The following is a 21925-nucleotide window of genomic DNA, read 5'->3' as shown; positions in this document are numbered from 1 at the left end:
GCTCAAGATATTTTGCATTTTAAATCCCAAAAAAAACCATGTACAATTTAGGTGGAATCTGTGTCTGTTTCCTGACACGGTGGTGTGGAGCTTGATTTTATTCTTCTCAGTCTTTCTGATTTCAAAATAGCTCTATCCCTGTGTGGAATCAGTTATTGGGATATGTGTTGGTGGGGTGGAGATGGTGGATCTTTCAGAAGGGGATCACTTGAGACAAAAGAAAGAGAACATACTTAGAAGCAACCAAGCAGTACTTCAAATTAACTTCTGTTTGCTTTTTATTTTCTTCTTTCTTTAAAGATGCAAAATGCTTATTTTTCAACTTCTTTGTTTGTTTGCAACTCATTAGAGATCCTAAGTCCTTTTCAGGGTTTTGCAATTCTTATTCAGTTAGTCTTCTTATTTGGTAATCAGACTGAAAAAAATGTGATTTGATGTATTCAATAAGATTTGAAGTGGTAATGAATCATTATGTCTTGTAATTAAACAGGGTTTTTTTAGGCAACTAAATAATTTTTAAAAGTATATATTTGGTTGTTTGGTATAGAGACTCTGGTGTAGTACAAATGAAGTAGGAGTATCAGAAAACAATAGCTATTCCTTAATAAAACAGCATTGGAATTTTTCCTTTAGTTTTCCTTTTAAAATAAACATCAGAGCAGATTCAGCCCATGTGAAAAATCCTGATGAATTTATGCCTGTGTTCTGTAACATTTCATCATCCTTCCACACAAGGCCATATATTTTCACTGGCTTCTTAAACAGAAAACTTCTATTTTTGACAGTCTGTTAGAAAAATAGCATACAGGTTTACTTTTTATGTTTTGGCAGTAAAAATAATTACAGGAGTATATGTATATGTAAAAAAAAAATAGCTTCTGCATTGTCTCAGCATTTTTAATTTCAAAACTGAATTCTTCATAACAGTTCAGGCCCATGGTTCATTAATGCACTTTTAGTGACTCTTAATGCATTTTGTAAAGTTCTTGTAAAGTGAAATTTGAGTAAATGTGACCTAACTTTGCAGTTCTGCAAAATGTGTAACAAAGGGACTAGCAAATTAAGTGACTTCATCTGAGGCTTATTTCAAGGTCACACCTTTATTGGCTACAAGATTTCTAACTATAAAGACAGAGGATGACAGTACTTAAAGTTTGATAATGTTTGCTTACTAAGCGTGAAATGAAATTTAACAGTGCAGCATGTCTACATTGGTAAATTTATTGTGCTTGTTTAGACTTCCGGGAAAATGAAATTTCAGGCTATCACTCTTGGCTTCCAGGATGTGATCTTTAGGCCTAGCAGAAAAGTTCATTTGGGAAACTTTTTGTATTTAAGTGTGATGTTAATTTTTTAAAACGTTTTTCTTAAGCAAAACAAAACTCATGGCATGACTGCATCTGAAGTTAGGATGTGGCAGTACCAGCGCAACTGGGAGTATCTGATGCAGCAGCTGCTCATTATCATAGTCCTTGCTACCACCAGGCATCATGTTCAGCTCCGTGGGACAGTGAGTGAGGTTAAGCTCTTTAAGGATTTCTAGATTGACATCCTGTATCATAGCAGTACAAAAACTGTGTTATCTACACCTGAATAAGTAGTGCATGAAGTAATTAGCAGGAAGTACAACTCCAAGAGTAGACATTAGGATGGTCAGTTGTAAATACTTGAGATGCCTTTTTTTAAGGAATTGAACTCAGACTTAAGGGAATTTTTTTTTTTTTTAAAGGAGAAAGAAGAATTGCAGAATAGTTTATTGAAGAATCTTTATGGTCAGTCAGTACCACATGATACTCTGCACAAAATGGTATAAAACCAGGGAGAATGCATGAGCATGTCTACAGAATTGCTTTAGTGCTTCTGAGCAAAAAATTAATGGTTGGGTAATCCAAATACCAATAATTACAAGTCAGTTTGTAAAATATACATCCTGTCTGAATTTGCATCTTTTAGAACTACAAGTGTATCCTGAGCATCTAAAAGAATGAAAAGGTTTCTTGGGATATCTGCAATAGTTATGAAATTCTTTTGGATAGTGAAGTTTTAGCTGAGTCAGATTTGCACACTAACTGATAATGATTTAACTGGTCTGGTGTAAAATTTCCGTGATATTTTCTTTTATAATTTTGTTAGTGGTGGTGGAAACTGAGGTCTATGAGTATCTTGGTCTCTTGAATCTTGAGGTGATTAGTTAAAAGCTCTGCCACTTGATGTATGTTTTCATAAAAAGGAATTTGCTCTTTGAGCAGTATATAAATTTTCTGTGACTTTAACAAAGAGGAGTGTCATGTGTTTCTTGATATGCACATTTTTACTTATGTGACCAAATACATAAAACAGTGCAAAACCTCGAGGAGCTGTGAATTCCCACATTATAGACTGTATATATGGACAGAAGCAATGCCTGAAGCTGTGGATCTTTCTGAGGACAGGGCAGAGTAGGAGGACGAAAATGATTGCTAATAAGTGTTGCAAAGTGGATGTGTTGGGATGACATCTTGAGAGCAGCTTGAAAAACATTTGCATTTACCATTGATGAGGAGTCCCACAGGAGAGGAATTAAGTAAATCCTGGTGTACAGAGCATAAGTAAAGGGAAGTTTGAAAAATCAAGACTATGTTGTCTCTGCTGAGTGTCACAGAATGTAAATTCCAAGTAACCTTTCAGTTTGGAACTATCAACTTTCAAAGAGAAGAAACCTCAGTTATTCTGTTGCTTCTGAAATGTATGTTGAGGTCAAGGATCTCATAGTCTTTACAAGTAACATCAGAATTATTTGTTACAGCCTTTATTATTTCCCTGTAAAGAGTGTAACACTGAACAAGTGATTATGTTTAGTCCCACAGTTTTATATGGCGAAGTTGTTGTTGTAAGAGTGAATTTACAGCAGAAAATGTCAAACCGTATAGCAGAAGTAAATGAGATTCAGAGAGCTGGGATGTGATGCCTTTTTTTTCCTTTGGTTTGCCTCTTAACATTCAAATAACAGGAATGCTGTTCTCATGGAGGACAGAGCAGACAAGTTTGAAGTCTGTGCATTTTCTTGTCTGTATTTCCTTTGTTAACATCTTAGAAGCAGCATTAAGCAGATTTTCTCTCTCTCTCTTTTTTTTTTTTTTAATTTTTCCTTTTTCTGTTCCCCTGGATAAAAAAAAGGTGGACTTGAACTAGGAAACAAATTACACACTGAACAGCAGAACCTGTTCTGTGCCCTTGGAATGGGAACAGAAGGGAAGTGAAACCTCATACATGAAGAGGTGTCAGCACCTCTCATTTCCCAAACTGCTTTTGGTGTGAGAGAGATGAAGTACCACACTAATGTTCAATGGGCCTTGCTACTGAGAGCTGGTGGATGGAAGCCTGTGGACATGTACTTGGGCCTCATTGCTGAGAGGTTACATGTGAAGCTGTCCTTTTTGCCTTTCAGGTCTTTTTACTGTTCTTTTTACTTTGTTCACTTTGCAGTTTCAGACTGTGTAAAGACAACAGGAATTACATAAAACTGGATGTGGAGGGTATTGAGAGAGGAGAAGGGTTAATCCATCTGAAAAACTGTGTTCTTCATGCCTTCACGTTGGCCTGTGCCTATAGGGCAATGGACTCCAGATGGATGGTTTAATTTGCATATATATTTGCATAGTCTTTTATTGTAAATTCATGTGATCATAATGAGGAATTTCTCTGTAGTAGTCTTTTCTTGACACTTAAGCAGAATTTTCTTCCTGTCAGAGCTCACCGGCAATAAAATCTTTTTGTTTATCTACTGCATCTTGACCCTGATAAAACACAGAGCTCAGGATGCAGCTCAACTCTCTGTATGTCTGTGGCTTTTTTTTCCCAGAGGTGCTTTTCCATTACTTCAATTTCATATTTGCCACCAGATTTTTCATATTTTTCCCTTCAGATTTCTTTCCTGTTGCCCATCTTTTATTATTTCTAACTGCTTTTTCAGTTTATTAAACAAATTTCAGAAGTTTCTTGTTGCAATAATTGGTCCATCAGAGAAATGCAAAATATATGACTGGTGGATGATGAAACATAACAAGGTTTTTACTGCACTTCACAACTAAATATTGGGAAGAGGGGGAACATAGCAAAAAGTCCCTTGCATGAACTCTTACATGTAAAGAGATGTTGAATGATTGATTCTCCCATGACTTACCTTAAATCTCACGCAACATATTCAAAGAGGTCTTCCACTGTCAATTAACTGTGAAATCCTGCCTTCTGCCACCTTGTGTGATGGCACGCTATATCTCCTGTCGTCTGCAGCCTAAGAAAATATTTTGATGTTTTTATTTTAAGAACTTCATTTAATGCTAGGTATTTTTGTTCTGGGCAGCTGTAATTTCATATATTAATTATTAATTCTTTCCAGTGCATTATGTGCATTTTAATTATTGTTAGAGTTGACATGTGCAGTTGATGAAGAATCAGAAAGTAGGGAAACATAATGGCCTTTCACTCAGGGAGGAGTAAAAACCATATTCATATTCTAAACCACTTCTTCATATGTATTTCATAGTTGATTTGACATATCCTTTCGCATAAAACAGACACACGATGCAAAATCTTGGTTGTGATCCCTCTAGCCATTTGCTACATTTCTTCAGAAAGATGAAAACACCTTTAATTCAGACTTTCCAAAGAATTGTGTTCTAGTTTTAGTATTTTAAAATTTCAGTCTACTGCTTTAACCCTGAAGGGTTTTTGCATATGGCTGGAATAGTTCTCTGCTTAGCTTTTCTTTTAGAATGATTATTGGTGTCACAAAACATTAAGGAAATTCAAAGTCTTTTTGTACCTAATTTTACCTGAGTAGTATTTCTTTGGTGGTGGTAAAGTTAGCATTTGTTAATGCATGTTTGTATATTCTAATTAGTCACTTACTTAAAGCCAAATAGGCTAGAAAGACGAGAAAAAAATAGAATGTATGCAAACGGCTTTAGCTGAATTGAAGGGGAAAAAAAAAGTGTCTTTTCCCCTGAAGCATACATTTTGCATGAAATTCAACTTGACAAGTGACCCTTTCAAAACAGCGCCACAAAGATTTTTCAGCATTCTCCATATATGAGAGGCAGTATTCTTGTATTGTGCACACAAGCAGTCCCCTAGTTCCCTCTAAATGAAACTAGCCTCTTCCTCTATCCTTTGTGTTCTATTTTACCCCCAAAAATATTTGGCAGTTAATTTCATTTACAGCTCAGTGATACAAAAGCTGAACTCCAGCTCTCAAGTCTTGCATTAATTTAGGAGCAGAAGACAAAAATGGTGTATGATTCTGTGTGAGCAATGAATAACAAGAATGTATGACTTGTGAAACTGAATGTAATGTATTAAAATCAGAAAAAACTGATGATTTAACAGCGTATAACAAATACCAGATTTTAAAAATAGCAGTAGCAGATCAGCAGTGTTTTACCACCATCCAGTTCTCCTGCAGCAGCATTCTAGAGATAGTGCACTGGTTATCTGTGTATGTATAAACTGTCAAATGGGAGAGATATGTAGTGTAATATTTAGTATGTCCCATGGTTTCAATTCTCTTTTCAGATGTCTAGGAAGAGAACAAACCTTGTGTTAAGAATCTGGGTTGACAAAGGGGTTTCTGGTGGGGCAGTGGTACCTCAGGGGTTGGTGGGCTGCCAGTAGGTACTCCTCACACACAATATTGGCTTTCTACACAGCACTGCTTCTACATATATTTGCCATATGTTCTTTCATAGTGTAATAGATTGTTGATTACAGGCATTTTGTATTTTTCAAATTCATAAGCTCACATTTTGCAGCACGATATTTAGGGCAAAGTGTGGAAAATTGCAGCCTTGACATAAGCAATTATTGCATGTGAACAAACATCACTTGAAAAACTAGAAAGTCGGGCCAGATGATACTGTAAGATAAATAAGGGGAGTAGTACTCCTTTGTTAATTATTGCTGGTCTTCAGAAACAATGACAGCAGATTATCAAAGACATCCCTCAGTTGAAGGAGAACCAGAGAAGAAATGATTGATTCTTCCCTTTGAGGTTTGCTGTACCTTTATGCTTAGGGGTTTCAGGGAGGTGGGAAAAAACCTGTTTCTTCTATTCAGCCAGCCTCCAAGACCTGTTTCTATTAATCTTAGTTTTTGTATTGTCCATGTGTAATTCTGTGGTTTTTTTTTTTTTTTCTTTTTCACAAGAGTAACTGAAGCAGGTAGATCCCTGCACCTGCCATTGTGTGCTCTCTTTACATGGTTGCATCCCAGCGAGGGGCATTCCTTCCCCCAGCAGACGACTTAGTGGGGCTGCCCAGAGAAGCACAGGGAGATGCAGGAGGGTATGTAGGAGGGTTCCTCTGTCTAAACTATTTGTCTTTTAAACACTGGAACCTACTGATTAACAGGATGCAAAATACCTGCCAAAAACTGTTAATATTTGGTGCCCATTCCATTCTGTATTTATGATGCAATGCATTAAAGAGTCTTGCTTCACATACAGGCTCTGGTTTCAAAGCATCATGTTTGCGAGTCCACTCAAATGGAAATACTTGTTAAATATTTACTACCTTAGTGTCTTATCCTTGCATACCACGACGTTTCTCCTGCTGCTTTTCCCAAATACTGGAAAAAGTGCTGTAGAAAATAAGTATGTCACTTGTGAAAGTTTACCTTGATAACTGTAGAGCTAATTTAGTGCAAATAAAATGTTTAATGCAGATATTTTGCATGATGAGAAGACTTATCTTTGCTCTGGGTAGGGTATAAAGACAAGTTAAAGCTTAAATGCTGACACCTGTCTTTTAGAAAAATCATTCGTGGCTGCAAAAGCTTTTATGCTTCAGCTCAACTTTCCGAAAAGGACTGTCTTATTTATGTGTGTTTTATTATTTTTATGAAGTCTTTTCCAGTAAGTCACTGGCTTGAGACTGATCCAGTTTGATGGAGCTTCTCCTTAACTTAAATTAATTATCAGAATGGAGTATGCAAATAGTATCTAATCAGTGCCACTTGGCAAAATTTTTGTTACGCCAATCATGCTGGAGACAGCAACACAATCCTTGCTTCTTCTAAGGAGTCCCCTTGGAAATAGTAATAGAATGCTTGCTTTTATTGGAGTAGGCAGAAAGGATGAGCCAAAGAGCTTCAGACATATTTACGTTACAACTTTCTGTTGTGGCATTAAAACACCAGAAAATTGATTCTTCAAATTCTACTTGAGGGACAGCTTCAGAATATAAACCAGCATCTAATTTTATGCCCTCTGGGCATAATTGTCCTATTCTCCTTGTCATTAAAGATGAAACTTATTGTCATCTCTGACGTTTTGCATTTTAAAAATTTGAAAGCCAGTGTTTGTTTCTTTCTCTGGTTGTCCTGTACAGTCAGGATACCTTTCTGAAACTGCCGTATGCCTCTATCAGTTTCTGCTTTTTTATTTCTTTTCAAGCAGAAGGTTGCAAGAACCATGTTCATGCTCTTTAAGAAATGAATTCTTCTCCATAAGAAGATGCAGAAGGGTGAATACTGAGCAATGGGGAAAGCAGTAGTTGTTTATACGTTTGGTTTTTTTTTCTAACTCCTGTGTTTGTGAATCTGAGTTCTCTGTGTATACCTTTGAAAGTAGGACTATGATTAAATATTTACAGGTATGGCATGAGGAGTAGCTAATGAATGTCTCCAGTATTTTCAGCAAATAGGAGCAATGGTATGTAACGCATATGAAACAAAAGGTTTGTTCAGAAGTCTTGCTAGTGTAGGAAAGCACTTATGTTCTGACTCGTATCAATATATAACAACAATGTCCTCAGTTAATGTATTTACTTTTCTTTAAATTTCCCCAAACACCGCAGTATTTTAGGTCAGAGAAAATCCAGTCAAAAGCTTAGCTTGCTCATTTTTTAAAAAAATACATACAAATTCTGAAATTGTGTCTGCTGTTTGCATTCATGTAAAAGGAGATGAGTGTATGATTTACATGCTGGCAGGATTGTCAGTTCGTGTGGTAGAAACTGCAGGCCTGCTTCTGCATCTTTAGAGTGGAAGATGGAGCCTGGTCTTTGTAGAGAGTAGTGGGAGGTGGGACAGAGTGAAGTGCAGCAGAGCTTGAACCCCCTCTGCTTCTCTGAGGAGAGCCCGTGCTCCCCCACAACCTCTTCCTACTTTACACACACCATAGGTGAGAGCTATTGCCATGAGCAGTGGCCAGTAATACCATTTAATGCATTTTTTTTTTTTGCTTTACTGTAGCAGCTGTGTAGCAGTGTGATGTACCTCATGAGCATGTGAGAAAAGGGGAAGTCCATTGCACAAGGTAATAATGATGAACTTTCCAAAGATCAAAATTTGCCCAATCTTATGTCGGTTCTCTCTAGAAAGTGATTGGGTAGTTGATGTCCTCTACCTGCTGTTTGTGCTGCTACTTCAGATCATTTGGTTATTCCCTTATCTACTTATTTGCTGTATTTGTCTTGGACAGAAGTCTTCTTGGGGTGTGCTGATGGCTAGAGAAGCTGCTTCTGCTGCAGCATGTTGAGCAACAGAGGCACTGGAAAAAGTTGTATTTACAACAAAGCCAAGTGTGTCTGCTTGATTCCAGTTTTCAGCTTTCATTTAGAATGCAGTTTAACAGCCAGAAAGTTTTCTATTTTCTCCTTTTCAAAAAGCATTGTAATTTCTAATTTAACTTAATTTAACTTCATGGAGCAGTGCTGACTGGAAGACTTCTGACACCTACAAATGCATTTTCCACATCTATCGGGGAGAATCCTTAACAGGGGCAACAAACCAACATTTCCCTCTCTGAAAAGAGAGACTGCTGCTTCTGCTGTAGGCTACATGTTTGGTTTTCATGTTTCATGACATTAATGTTTTTGCTGCTTGGTGGCCGAGCACAGAAGAGATGTAAGTTGAAACCTTCAAAACTTACAGTGATCCCTTTCTAAAGTCCATAGGTGAAGTGTTAATGGATTTTTTATTTTTGATAATATGCCTGTGATATTCCTCTAAGGTCTTTACCATTTGAAAAGTTGTGTGATAAAAACAGACTTGTAACGAAACACAGCGTCCTTATAGGAGTTTCGCTAAAAATAGTTCTGGTGGTACCCTAGGGGTGTTCATCAGCTAGTGACAGTGGCTGCATTTTCACAGCAGGAAAGCAGGGTTGGTGAGGTCAAGGAGGATGAGTCTGTATTCCTGTGGGGAGCTTGGCAGGAGCATCCAGGGGTTTTTGAGCTTTTTTATCATTTAGATAAAACGAAGTATGGGTTTGTTACAATATTGTGTTGAAATACCTGGAAAGCTGGAACAAGCCCAGAAGAATTCCTGTTCCATCTTTCATGTGTGTGTGTGTGTGTGTGTGTGTGTGTGTGTGTTTTAGGATCCTCAGGTATCAGGTCTAGTTGACTTTGCTTAAAACTTTCACATGCTTCAAAACTAGAAAATCCCAACTTAATATTGATAAATCTCTGCATACATCTTTTGAAACAGAATTGGTAAGTTGCAATCCTGTTTTTTGCTTTACTTCTTTTATGCTTTTTTAAACAGTACTCTGGTTTACTTTTTGCAAAATGACTCACTGAAATGTTTATATCAGCAGAAACGTAATCCCTGCTCTGGGCACTCTTCCTGATGATGAACCTGTAAAATATGTTTTAGGCTTTCTGACTTCTGTATGCTCTTAGGTGCAAAATGGTATCACTCGGGAGCCTGGCTGCAAGTGACTATGTTCAGCACAGTTTCCTTGAGGTGACTTGTGCCAAGAGACAGGAGAGGTCCTGCTGGACTAGAGACTTCACTGGGCTTGCAGGAACAAGCTGACAATAAAAAAATCCCTGACAGATGTCAATGTGATAGGATTCAAGCAGTCACTGCTTTTGTTTTTGTGCGGGAGGGAAACTTCATCAGAAACACAGATGAAATTCCAGCCTTATCTTGGGGAATGCATGTGGGTTTCAGGCACGCAGCAAGAGAGGAGAGCCAGCACCTTTTCAGGCTTTTTGTTCTCTCACCCTGTGCAAAGGATAGTCTGCTGCACCTTAAAGTTTTTTGAACTCTGCTGGGATTTGAAGTGAGTATTGTCACAGTGTGCTTGTGATATCGCTTCCTTTGTTTGCCTATTGCCATATACCCTGGCGAGCTCTGTAGGACACCTGTCTGGAGTGCCTTTAATATTAAGATCTAGCAGTGATTAGAATACACTAAAGCCCAGTGGGTATATGTGTCATTTTTTAACAGCTGCCGAGCTTTCTCCCTGCTGCTCCAATTAACACATTCGGCGTACACTTGCCGGTGAGTGGGCTGTGTGTATGGATTAAACCACTTTGCTATTTATTCATCCAGTGTATGAGATGCCAGAAATGGATTGTTGTGTTTCCTGTTCTTAAAGCAAATGAAATCAAACGTGCTGCTGAGCCTGTGCCCGGTAGATATGAGGGCAGTATTTAACTGGCGAATGGAAACCTGTTTTGCCTTGAGATATGGTTCAGTCCATTGACTAACATCTATCCCCGCCTCCCAGCCCCTCTTCAAATGATGGAGACACTGGATAGGGAGCTCTCAGTGCTGGGCTTCCCCTTGCTGGCGAGGTCTCTTCAACTTTGTCCTCTGCTGCTTAATAACAGCTTGAAATCCTGAAATTCTCCTTTTGCTTCAATGCTTTCCTCCTTTATTTATTTTCAGGTTGAAATATTCCACTCAGTGGATTCGATAAAGCATATCTGTGTGTGTGTATGTCCCTTTTTTTATTTTAAAGGGAAAACAATATGCTTCCCAGTCACAGCTGAGATAAGGGAGGGGTTGTTTAATGGTAGCGGAGCGGCTGGTGGGAGCTGCAGCTCTGCTTGGGCGCTTGATTCATGCTGGGACAGCTCTTTGTGAAGCAGAGGGCGAAGGGGGCTGCCAGCTGGGGCTGTGAGTGAGGAAGGAGATGGAGCGCTTCTTGGGCTTTGTCAAGCAGATAAGAAGATCAAGAAGAAGAAAAGGCAAAAAGTACCGGCCAGAGGAGGATTACCACGAGGGCTATGAGGATGTCTACTATTATGCCTCGGAACATTTTCGAAGTAAGTATTTCGCACAACCTCATTTTCCTTTGGCTGTGATAAATGTTACATTGTTAAGATGTTTAAATGCAAGCAGTCTTCTTCCCTTGCTAGAACCTGAGCCTCACGTATGTATTAAAAGTCAGTTCCTGTGAGAGCTCTTTCTGTCTGTGCTGCCGATGAGCAATACAAAGCATCTGAAGTGACACAGAAGCTCTCAAAATAAAGAGGGTCTGTCTGCAGACCCTGGTGAGATTTCAGATGCAGTTAATTCAGTCTGACTGCTGGAAACCTTTTGTTAAAACACTGTTGTGAGAGGTGATTAGCGTGGCGGTAGCCCTTGTAGAGTGCCTTTGGAAGGTTGTGTGGATATTTTTATAGCACTACAGAGGCAGCAAGCACTCGTTCGTAAGTTGAAGTTGATGATTAATGTTTAGTATTGAGGTAGAGTCAGTTTACTAAGCCTCTGCTGTGACCTGCTCTTTTCAGTAGTGAGTAAATTGAGTGGGCTGGTTCCTCGCTGCAGGTCCAGGACCACTCCTGGAGAATTAAGTGGGGATTTTTTTTGCTGGCACTCAGCAGCTCTGCCAAAACCAAAATAAACCACCTTCTCAGAAATCCCTGTGTAAACTGTATGCTGGACCCTGCAGCTCCTTAGAGTTTGTCTGCTCGCCTGTCAGTTTTCAGAGCTGCCTGTCTGTCGTGGTGTTCTGGAGGAGAGGATGTGCCCAGAGGTGCCCACAGGGAGGGTGGGAAGGAGGGAAGCCATACTCAGCTCCTGCCTGGGGTTCTGTGCAGCACCACTGGGGCAAGGTGGTGGCAGGAGAACCAGCCGAGAGCAGAAATCACCTGTTTCTGCTGGTTTGGGACCTTTGCAGTGAAGCTGTGCCTTGTTGAGCTGCTGAAGTTTGGTGCACTTTTTTGTTGTTCTGTACCATGTGAATGACTGTCAGTGTCTTTTTTGCTTAATTTCCGCTTTGCTGAAATAAATCATGACTTTACGTTTGTTTTAAGATAGAATGATAAATGTAATTGTTCCTTACAGCACCAGAGAACTGCTATCTTGTGGAAAATTAGGAAACAAGAGTTATTCTTACTTTCTCCCAGTGTGCCATGCTTGCCTATCTCCTAAAGACAATTAATGTAGGGTGCTTGGTTGTTTACTGGGCTTCTTGATGCAATTTTGTTCACTTTTCATTTTTTAGAAAACTTACTATGCTGATAATATTAAAATATATAACTTACCTATGTTGTCAAGAGGGAGTTCTTGCAAGAAAGAGAGAGAGACATTTGGGAGACAATGCAGTCATAATGAGTAACATTGTGACATGAAGTCTGCTACACAATTTACTACACAAGAGCTAAACATTTTAAACCTGTTTAGCGCTGAAGAATTTGAAAGTTATATGTTAGTGAAAGCACGTAACTTTTTCTTGCTTTAATAGGAAAATCAAAATAGCATGTCAAAGCTGTATGTCAAAATACTTCCCTCGCTGATTGTTGTTGTTGAAGTCCTTTAAAGAGAGCAAAGCCTCTCCAAAAACTATCAAATGTAATAAGGATTTCTTGAATGACGATCAATAAATTTTTAACTCTTAACTTAATGTATGACACTAAAATTGAGCCAAATATCTAATAGGTTTTCCTTTTACTCTACTTAGAAAATAAAAGAATAGAGCACGCTTCAGCTTGTGGAGGTCTTAAGTATTTCAGACTGGATGAAATGTGTGTCAGATTTGAAGTGGTGTTTACAACAGTGTTCAAGTACTCAGACTGAACTGAACTCCAAATAGCTCACAGCCCTTCGGATCTGGATGCACAAGGAGTGAGCTACTTCTCACAGTTACTTAAATCAGACAGTCACAGGACATTTGAGCCATGCAGTCTTTATAGTGACCCCCTCCCAAGCACAGTTCCTCCTCAGGTGCTTTTGTCTGGTCTTTCCATGTGCTTTATATGTCAGTGTTTTGGTTGGATAGGTGTGGTAGTTACTTAAAGCAGTGTGTAAAATCTGAAAAGCTGCTGCTGTTGCTACTACAAATGCTCTCGTTAAATTGAATTTCATATGTTTGGGACAATGAAGTGTTTCATATTTAATTTAATTATGGTCTGGTTTTACACTGTTTACAGTACAAATTTAGAGCAATTGCAGACTTTTTAATAGCCATTCCTTCTGCAGTCGTTTGCTTAGAAGAATGTGTGCTTTCAGGAAAGATTGTATTTATTGTTGCAGTTTTTAGAATATCAGAGCTAATGAAATCAAATGCATATTGTTCATTCAGCTGAGCAGAGCTGGAGCTTTTTTAGATTTAGTTTCCTTTCTCTTAAGTTGTTAGGCATCCCTTCTTCATCGTCATTTATGAGTTATATATCCAATTAGCCTGTACATTTGAAGATTGTCTGAGACAGTAATTTTATGAGCTTGTTACTCTCTCTCTTCCCCCATTTGTAATATGGCTTAGAGTATTGTACAAGAAGGCAGAATTAATGGAAAAATGCAGAAACTGCATTAGAATAACCGCAGGATCAAAGAAAGACAACAAAGTTAAAAACAAAATAGGCTTCTGGGAATCACAGGAAAAAGGTGACTAGTTTGTCCTCAGCCCAGCTGGGCCTGGATATTGGGGTATTGTTGCTCCCACTGTTCGGTATACTGTCTTTACTCCTCCAAAGCTTTGTCATGGAAGACTGTATTAGATGTGGTATTGGGACACGGCTGGATGAAGGAAATATATAAGACTGCCTAAAGCTCTCCAGGTAAAAAAAGATACCCCAGCTCCTCAGACAGATGTCTTTTTTCTTGGACATTTCATCCACTTGTGTTCAGTTAATGGATAACATTATTTTGACTTACAGCACCAGCTCTCTTTCTGATGTGTCTGTACTATGTAATGCTTGAAAAACTAAAGTAATTTTGGTATCCAAGCACATATTGACATTAGTAGTGCAGGCATCATGCTCATTTCAGTGAGACTTTGCAGTGTGAACATAGTGGGTGATGAAATTGCTACCCAACCTACTCAGATAAGTTGGTGCTTATTGTATAAAACACTTAAAAAAGCATCTTATCTTGAGCAGCATTACAACGCTGCCATTCAACCTGTTCCTTAAAATCAGGCTTTGCATGAAAAAGGCCCTTGTTAAATTATTACAAAGATTGTTTGCAAACCATCAAGAATGCTATCTAGCAGAACTTCTTGGAATGATCCCAGATATGACATATATCCTGTTGCTGAGTTTCAGCCTAGACTTGAGTGGGAGTGTGGGTTTGGGACCTAGCCCAACTTGGTCACCTCTGACCAAAACTAATACTTTTTCCCCCACCCTAAAATAATTTCAGCACTAAGTCTTTATTTTTCAAAATGTTTGGAAGGATTTGAGTTTCTTCCAACGGATTTTGGAATTTCACAGGTTTCATGAAACATGCAGGTCCAGAGGGTGAATACATCTTTTTAAATGTTGCTTTATTTGTCTTACTTCTGGTGTCTGTCATCCATGTCCTGAGAGATCTTTTTTTTCTCGTTCTTGGTTGTTGTTCTTATGATGTTCTTCTCAGTATGGTTCACAGCATGGTATATTGGCATAAAGATTTTACTTTCTGTGTAGATGCAATGACAATATTAAATAATGATCACAAAAAGCAATGTTTGAAGAATTCTGCTAGTAAACACCTATTAACCTGAGAGGTCCCATGATTTTAGCCTTGACCTTAAAATATTCCATTTAGTCTCCAGGGTCCAATGAATAACTTTCTTCTATCCTTTGTCAAGCCTAGTGTATGCTGTATAACAAGGGCATTGATATGTTAGACAAAGTAATCTGCCATAGTCTGTAGCTGCCATGAAGTCATGTATCATTTCCCTCTCTGATGCCATCTGTTAATTATTTCACAATTCTGGTATGAGAATCATCTGGTTCCTCAGTTTAGTACCATCAGCCTCTTCAAATTAGTTCCCTAAATACATGTGATGGTCTTTCCATTTTTTGCCCTTCTCCCTCCCTTTGTCATCACTGGAAAGTGAAGGAGAAAGTATTTGACTCCTAGCCTAACATATGAGGTAAAAAAGGAAAAACTGAAGGTTTTGTATGACTCAGAATTGAAAATGTCCTCTTTGTTGACTGAAATCTGGGATTTATTAAAATTAATATTATATATATAATACACTTCTTGGGATTGTGTCAGCAGAAAAACTCCACTTGGGCGTTCTTCTCCAACACAGCTCAACGTTACCCTGCAGAAACTCCCACACCGTGGCTGCCAAAATGCTGGGAATAGGTGACTTTGAATTTCATACCCAAGGTGGTTTTAAAGCTGTATTAAATATGTAAGACAAAAACACCAAGGGGAGTGACATGCCTATGGTTTCTTAATGCTGTGGTCAGTAGCAACATCACTCTTGGCAAGATTTTCTCCATCGTGTAAATTGGCACAAATCTTATTTGCAGCAATCTCACAGATTTGTTTGGGGTTGTGGAAGAGTTAATGATTTTATGAGTCATGTGGTGACAAGGGAATTATCTCTTGCTCAAATTGCAGAGATGTTAATTGATCCCAAGGATGAGGAATGCAGGACAATTGCTTTTCATTTTACAATGATTGTGTGTTGCTAGTTTGCAGTTTAACTGGATGTGCATGTGTGTGTGGGTTGTTCTTCACCTATCACAGATCTTGTCATGTCAGTACAGTAAAATGTCAGCTTTCATAGAAATTATTTACTGAAGCCTACAAGGAAAAAAAGGCTTGGTAACCTGAGTAGAGCATATGCCAGACTTGGAAAACACAATAAAAATAATATTTTTTTAAAAATAAGTAAAATTTATTAAACTTCTTATTTCCTTTGTCTTAATAACTCGTTTATGGTTGTTGGAATCTGGAGTTTTTCATTAATGGCCTGCAGGTCTTGAGTATTTCTGTTTTCCATAAGCCACTTTTTTCCTGAGATCTGGATAGCCCCAATGCCTCCAGTTCATCATGGGTGCGATCCCATGTCCAGACAGACTCTGTCATCACAGGGCTACCACCCAGTGTCAGTTTGCAAGCCAGCCATGGTGATAAAGGCAGCTGCTGTATTTGAGCTTTATTGCTGGGACAGGCGGTGTCAACTTCCCCATTCAGCGTTTTCTGAATGAAACAAAAGTGGTAGCAAGTGATGTTGTCTCCGCTTCCACTGCTAAGACTTGCAATGTGACAATTGCAATATTTTCCATTTTGGATAAAATTCCCGCAGTCGTTAGATAAGGGTCTACTCACATGCTGTTTCTCTTGCTTTTCCATCTTCTTCAACACAGGTGTTAAAAATTGTTTAAACACTGCTGATTTTTTAAAAATTTTTGAACGGTCATTGCATCTAATGCAGTTTTATATTTCATGACAGCTATCCTCTTGTAGAGAATCACTTGACTTCTGGTGAGTTGTGTGTGTGTATTTTGGAGATGATCCCATTTATCTACCATTTTGCTCGTCATGGTTGCTAGTGAAAGTGTTTTTTCCAGTGGAACCCAAGTGGAGGAGAAGAATTATATACTATTCTCGTTTTATAGGCGAGCAAGCTAGAAGGAGTAGGTAATGAAAAGAAGACTGTTAGCAGCTTTTCATCCTCCCACAAAATTATTTAGGTTTTCTAAGCCCATAAGAAATATGCACACATTAAAATCTTATTTTACTCCTTTTCTGTTTTATATTAGTTAAAACATGTAAGTCTTGAGATGAGGCTTGTGTTTGTAGATGTTTAGTCTGTTTGAATAGTGGCTTTAGCTGCATTATGTTGTTTAGATGATTAAAACATAATAAATTGGTATTGTTACTTGTGCTGCAGTAGCTGGATACCCAGCCATGTGGTCTGTTAATGTGGCTTTTACCCCGAGGCTGTGGGGCTCCCTGCGGGACTGGGGCCATGCAGCCCTTCTTGCCTAGGTGGGTGTGTGCTGGTTTTGGTGAAACATTTTCATTATTTGTGAAACAGGCCACAGCAGCCTAAGTTTGTTTTCTTTTTAAAACTGTGGTGCAACAGCCAGTTTTAAGTTTGTTAGTAATAAGATTGCTTTTTTTAAATGACCCTTTGTGGCTCTTCTAGAAGTGGCCCTTAGCCTCCTGAGGCAGCACAGAGCATGGAGAGTAAAACACTGCTTTGAGGTTACTTGAGGGAAAACAGCTTATTTGTTTGAAGGCACTGAAATAATGAGACCTGAGTTATACAATTCTTTGTATGAAGTGGAAAAACTCCCTGCTAGCAGTTACGAGCGTACAGTTTCTGTGCTACTTTCCATTCATTTACTTTCCAGTCCTATTCTTTACTGAATAACTAAAGATCCTGATTGTCCCTGCTCAAGAAATTTACTTGCTCTAGGTCTTCCTCTTCTTATAGTGGCCGCTGGTATAAGGTTGTGCTTTGGTGTTTCAGCAAATTTGGCACCCTTTATATTTTAGTGTGTCTAGAATATATGATGTTAACATTCAGACAAAGAAATCCAGAGAGATCTGGGCTTCCTACTTCCTGAAATGATGTGTAAGTCCTTGGTTTTAATCATGACTTTGTCAGTTTACATCATGAACGTGTAGTGATGTGATTATTTTTCCTTGGATATTGTGAAGTGAACAAAATAATCAGTTTTTATGAACTAAGATTAAAACTAGAAGCAACTACTGAGGTGTCAGTTTTAATATTGGCCTTTGGTTCCAATGGAAAACTTGAAACAGTTATTGGAACAAAGAAAGAAAAAATATAAGTCCCCTGCTGATGAGATTATAAACATTTATTGAATGATAGCTGTGTTTTGTTAGTAGGGCATGACAGGAGCTGTCATTAATCATCATCATGAGTATAAACATATCTGTTTACCATAGTTATTGTTTCTGTAAGACCAATGTGATGTTATTCATCGTATGTACAGAAATTACCAGGCAATTTTGTTTAATATTTTTCAGCAGAAAAGCACAGGGGTTGGTTGAGCTGTGACTGGGTACAGGGGCCTGCACAGGCACTTTAATTCTACTGATTTTGTTCAGAAGCTTTTCTGTTTCCTTCTGAAATGCAGGAAATGATGCACAAATCATTCTGAGAACACATAGTCCAGATGTAAAAGACAGCAGAACTGAGGGTGCTTCTAGGACCTTCATTTGGCCTCTCATTAAAACGTCCTTAATGAAGGACCTGATCACTTCTGCTGTAGTGATGGTGTGACAGAGGCTGCACCAAATCCTGTCAGAGCTCATCCCTCAGTTTCCTCACTTGAGAGCTTCAATTTGCAGATGTCTGGCACCAGTTGCTGTAGCCAAGGGAGGTTTTGTTTGTATATACAAAAATTAGATAAGCAATGAGGGGAAAGCAAGGTCTTAAATATTATCAGGTAGTTAAAATAATTTCTTTTGGGCATTAAATGAAACAAGGTCTCATGCAAGAAGTAGATTAAGTAATTAAAGATTGTGTTGTAATGGATATGTAAAAGGAGGCCAAGTTGAGAAATTCTTAAATCTGGAATTTGCAGTTTGCTTCTTTAATGGTTTATGTGTGTGTGCACATGCATGCAGTAGAGAGCATGGAGCCAACAGTTCCTTGGGGTTTAGCATGCCATGAAGATTTCATAGCAACATGTTGTAGATGTAATATTTGCTGTAAATGAACCAAAATAAAGCAGAAGTAAATGTTGATGAGTGGCCATAGGATCTGATGACACATGTTATCACTTCAGTGCTTTCTGTACTAACAGTCCCTGTGCTGACAATGTGAGGGAACACTGTGGGCAGCTGTTGGTCAGAAGAGGGAGGAACCAGATTTATTTTTTGGCTGTCTCTGGGCACTTTGAACAGATGAGAGACACTTGAGATGACCTGTATTTGGAAAGATTACCATGGGAAGAGCCAAACTTTGGAAAGCAGAAAGGAGAAAAGAGAGATTTAAGACCGGTCTGGGGGAAATACTGTTTGAGTTAAACTGTGAAAAAGAAAGTGAAATCAAAAGTACACAGGTACAGTGTGAACTATTAACTGAGTTAGTTGTTTTCAAGTCTCTTTGCAAATGATTCCTTTAGGTGTGTTTAACAAGCTCTGTGGCTGTCCCTGTCTATTTTATTTTGATACCATTGTCCTCTCCCAGAAGGGTAAAGCTCCTCACTTAATGACTTAATGCACTCTGTCAGTATTGTGTCAGCTGGTAGCATCTCTATTAAAAGAGGAAAGAAAGTATTCACAATGTATTACAAGTAAATGCAGTAGAAAATGAATGGTATGCAAGCATGTATTAAATACAGAGAGCTACATGCTTTTTGCTCTTGCTTTCTGTAGGTTGGAAATATTTTAAAGCCCTGGTGACCTCCTACCTGCACCCCGTTTGTAGGAGCCCAGTGAAGCTGTGTGGCCACCAAGGGATGAGTCACAGCAGTAGCTGCAGGCTGCAGTGCCAGCTGTATTAGTGCTGAATGCTTGGAAATCGAAAGGGATGTTTGCCACACTGTCTGATGGGGATGTTGCAGCTGACAGCCCAGTTTAGGAAAAATGAGAAAATGCTTGTGAAGGAAAGTTGGGAGAGAGCCTAGATCTATGGCAGAGCACTGCCAGCAGCAGCAGCAGTGCTCAGGTCAGTTGTCAGTAAATCTAAATACGTCTGGTGGCATTTACAGTTTGGAAGGCAGGAACACGGATTTTCCATTGTGTAGTGGTAGAATGTCACGTGGCTTGTCATGAAAATGGTACACTCCCTTTCACTGCTAAAAGGAGACCAGAATGGCTTCTGAAGTGAAGAAACCAAAGCTGTTCAGGCTGGTGGTTACAGCTGCCCATCAGTAATTAAATAGAGTGCAGCATGGTGGTGGAACTCTGAAATCCCCATGAATTTTATGACATTTTGGTAGTCTCTGAAATGCTTCCTCTGTAACTTGACCCATATTTCACCTGGGCTTCACAGGTTTGCAGAGGAGTTAACATAGGTGTCCCCATCTGTTGGCATTCACTTCTGTCATACCCAGGCAGGAAAAGAAAGAGAAGTTGTCTGAAGCTTAGGTTAATTATGATTTACCTGTGCTTTTCTTGGTTTACACTAAACATCTCACAAAAATAGAAGAGGTAGAAGTGTATTCATGAATGTGGTACTTTTTGAAAAGAATCGGCTGCTCTCCCAGTTGTCATGTGTGTCTTAGCTGGTTTCTTCAGAGAGGAATACCTGGCCCTGTGCTACAGGAGAACAGAGAGGAAAAGGTTTGTCTGCTGGAAGAGCACAACCATCCCTTTAAAATGCTGCCACTCCAAGCATATCACAAGGGATGGACTTGTTTTGTAACTGGTACTTGATTTGTGTGCTGCAATTCAGTGTTTGTGTTTTGTTCTTGAGGGGGTAGAAAGTAGTGCTCCTTTCTAGTTTATTTTGGGTTTTTTGGTATCTTTTTTTTTCCTTCACTGCTCCTTTGAACTCAAGCTCTTATAACAATACAAAAGGCTGTGGATTTTATAGGGCAGATTGTGTCATGCAAATTGTTTCCACAGACTGAGCAAAACTGTTGAAGGCTGTTCTAGTTACAGCCTGGAGTTTGTGGTCCTTTGTCTTGTACAGATAATTGAGCTTTTTACAGCCACATGTCCATTCACAATAGGTTGTTTTCTTCCTTCTAGATAGTGAAAGAAGTTTATTAGCTGTTGGTTTAAGTCTCTTAGAAAAATGTTGCTCATGGCATAATTATTAGGGAGGTTACATCAGTGTGAATAGAGGAGCAGGCCAAGGGAACACACTACTCCATTGGATGAAAATAGGTTTAATATATAGAAAATGCTCAAATTTCTCTTTTCCTCACAAAATTGCAGTTAAGGCAATTTTAAAAATTCTGTGAAAGCAGTTGATTGGAATTCATTCTTACACAGCTTTTATATGTTGGCATTCTATGCACTGGTAAAATGTCAGTGGACTTTGAGGTAAGAAAAATGTAGTTTTGGTGAGTGAGCTTTTATTTTGTGTCTTGATGACTTGGTAAGTAGGTCTTATATGATTAATTAATGGATAGTTAATAGCAGCAGTTTTATGCCTTAGTTTTATGTAAACTACCACCAATTGATAACAGGGATATATACAAATAAGGAGAAAAATGTAACTTGATTTTGAGTACCCTACAGAGGATCATTAATAAGCACTTATAATCACTTCTCATTTTAACTGCTTCTCTAAATAGTTGAAATTGTTCTTGAAATTACTAGTAATATTTTGTTGGTCGCAAGTTATATTTTTTAAATGCACCGCTAAATTAGGCTGAAAAAAAGACTCTGAGAAACAAGCAATATTAAGAATCTGTAATAGTTCAAGAGGTGAATTTTCTTGAGTTTTTAATTTGATTATTGTACTATTAGAAAATGATCAGTGCTTCCCAGAAGATCACCTAATGGTTTATCTGTCTATAGGCTTCTAAATTCAGCTTGTGGAATCTGGAAGATTTATCCAGTTTTGAAGTCCAGTCTAAGAACCATGGTATGGAGAGAAGGGTTAGGTGGTAATATCTAAATGAGAGAGCACACATATTGGCATTACATACAGCCCACTTGCATTGCATACTGTCCACATACTGTGGCAGCTCTTTCTTTTCTTTCTTTTACATATTTTTTTAATCCTTCCCCAACCTCCTTTCCCTCTGCTGATGCATATAGTTCTTTAATTCTTCTACTGGGCCCTGGGCAATTGAGTGACCCTGTTTTCCTGATTTATTTAATATTTTTTTTCCCAAAGTGGAAATTTTATGTATTTTCTGAATTACATATGTGGAACTACTTTCTTCTGATGTGTCCTGAAGTCCTTTAAACTTCTTGAAAAATAAGGTTATGGCAAGCAGTACCTCCTTAATCTACAGTCTAATAAAGATTTTTCGTGCAGTTTTGTCATTAAATCAAACCTTTATTGTGAAGGAGAGAAAGCCAACTCATCCCATCTGCAGTC

General features: G+C 38.5%; 1 protein-coding gene across 5 annotated transcripts in view; it reads left to right on the top strand.

Moving 5' to 3' along the window:
- Positions 1-10906: 10906 nt before the first annotated feature.
- The window catches only part of GRIP1 (glutamate receptor interacting protein 1), a 220863-nt gene continuing 209844 nt past the window's right edge, over positions 10907-21925 (top strand). For all 5 annotated transcript variants that reach the window (XM_062492005.1, XM_062492004.1, XM_062492003.1 and 2 more), the window contains exon 1: positions 10907-11039. In XM_062492005.1, the coding sequence (XP_062347989.1) occupies positions 10907-11039 (133 nt within the window). The remainder of the gene's footprint in view (positions 11040-21925) is intronic.

Source organism: Cinclus cinclus, chromosome 4 (genome assembly GCF_963662255.1).
Source record: "Cinclus cinclus chromosome 4, bCinCin1.1, whole genome shotgun sequence".
Classification (NCBI taxonomy): Eukaryota; Metazoa; Chordata; class Aves; order Passeriformes; family Cinclidae; genus Cinclus; species Cinclus cinclus.
Note: the sequence above shows the minus strand (reverse complement) of the source record. Positions and strands in the feature narration are given on the sequence as shown.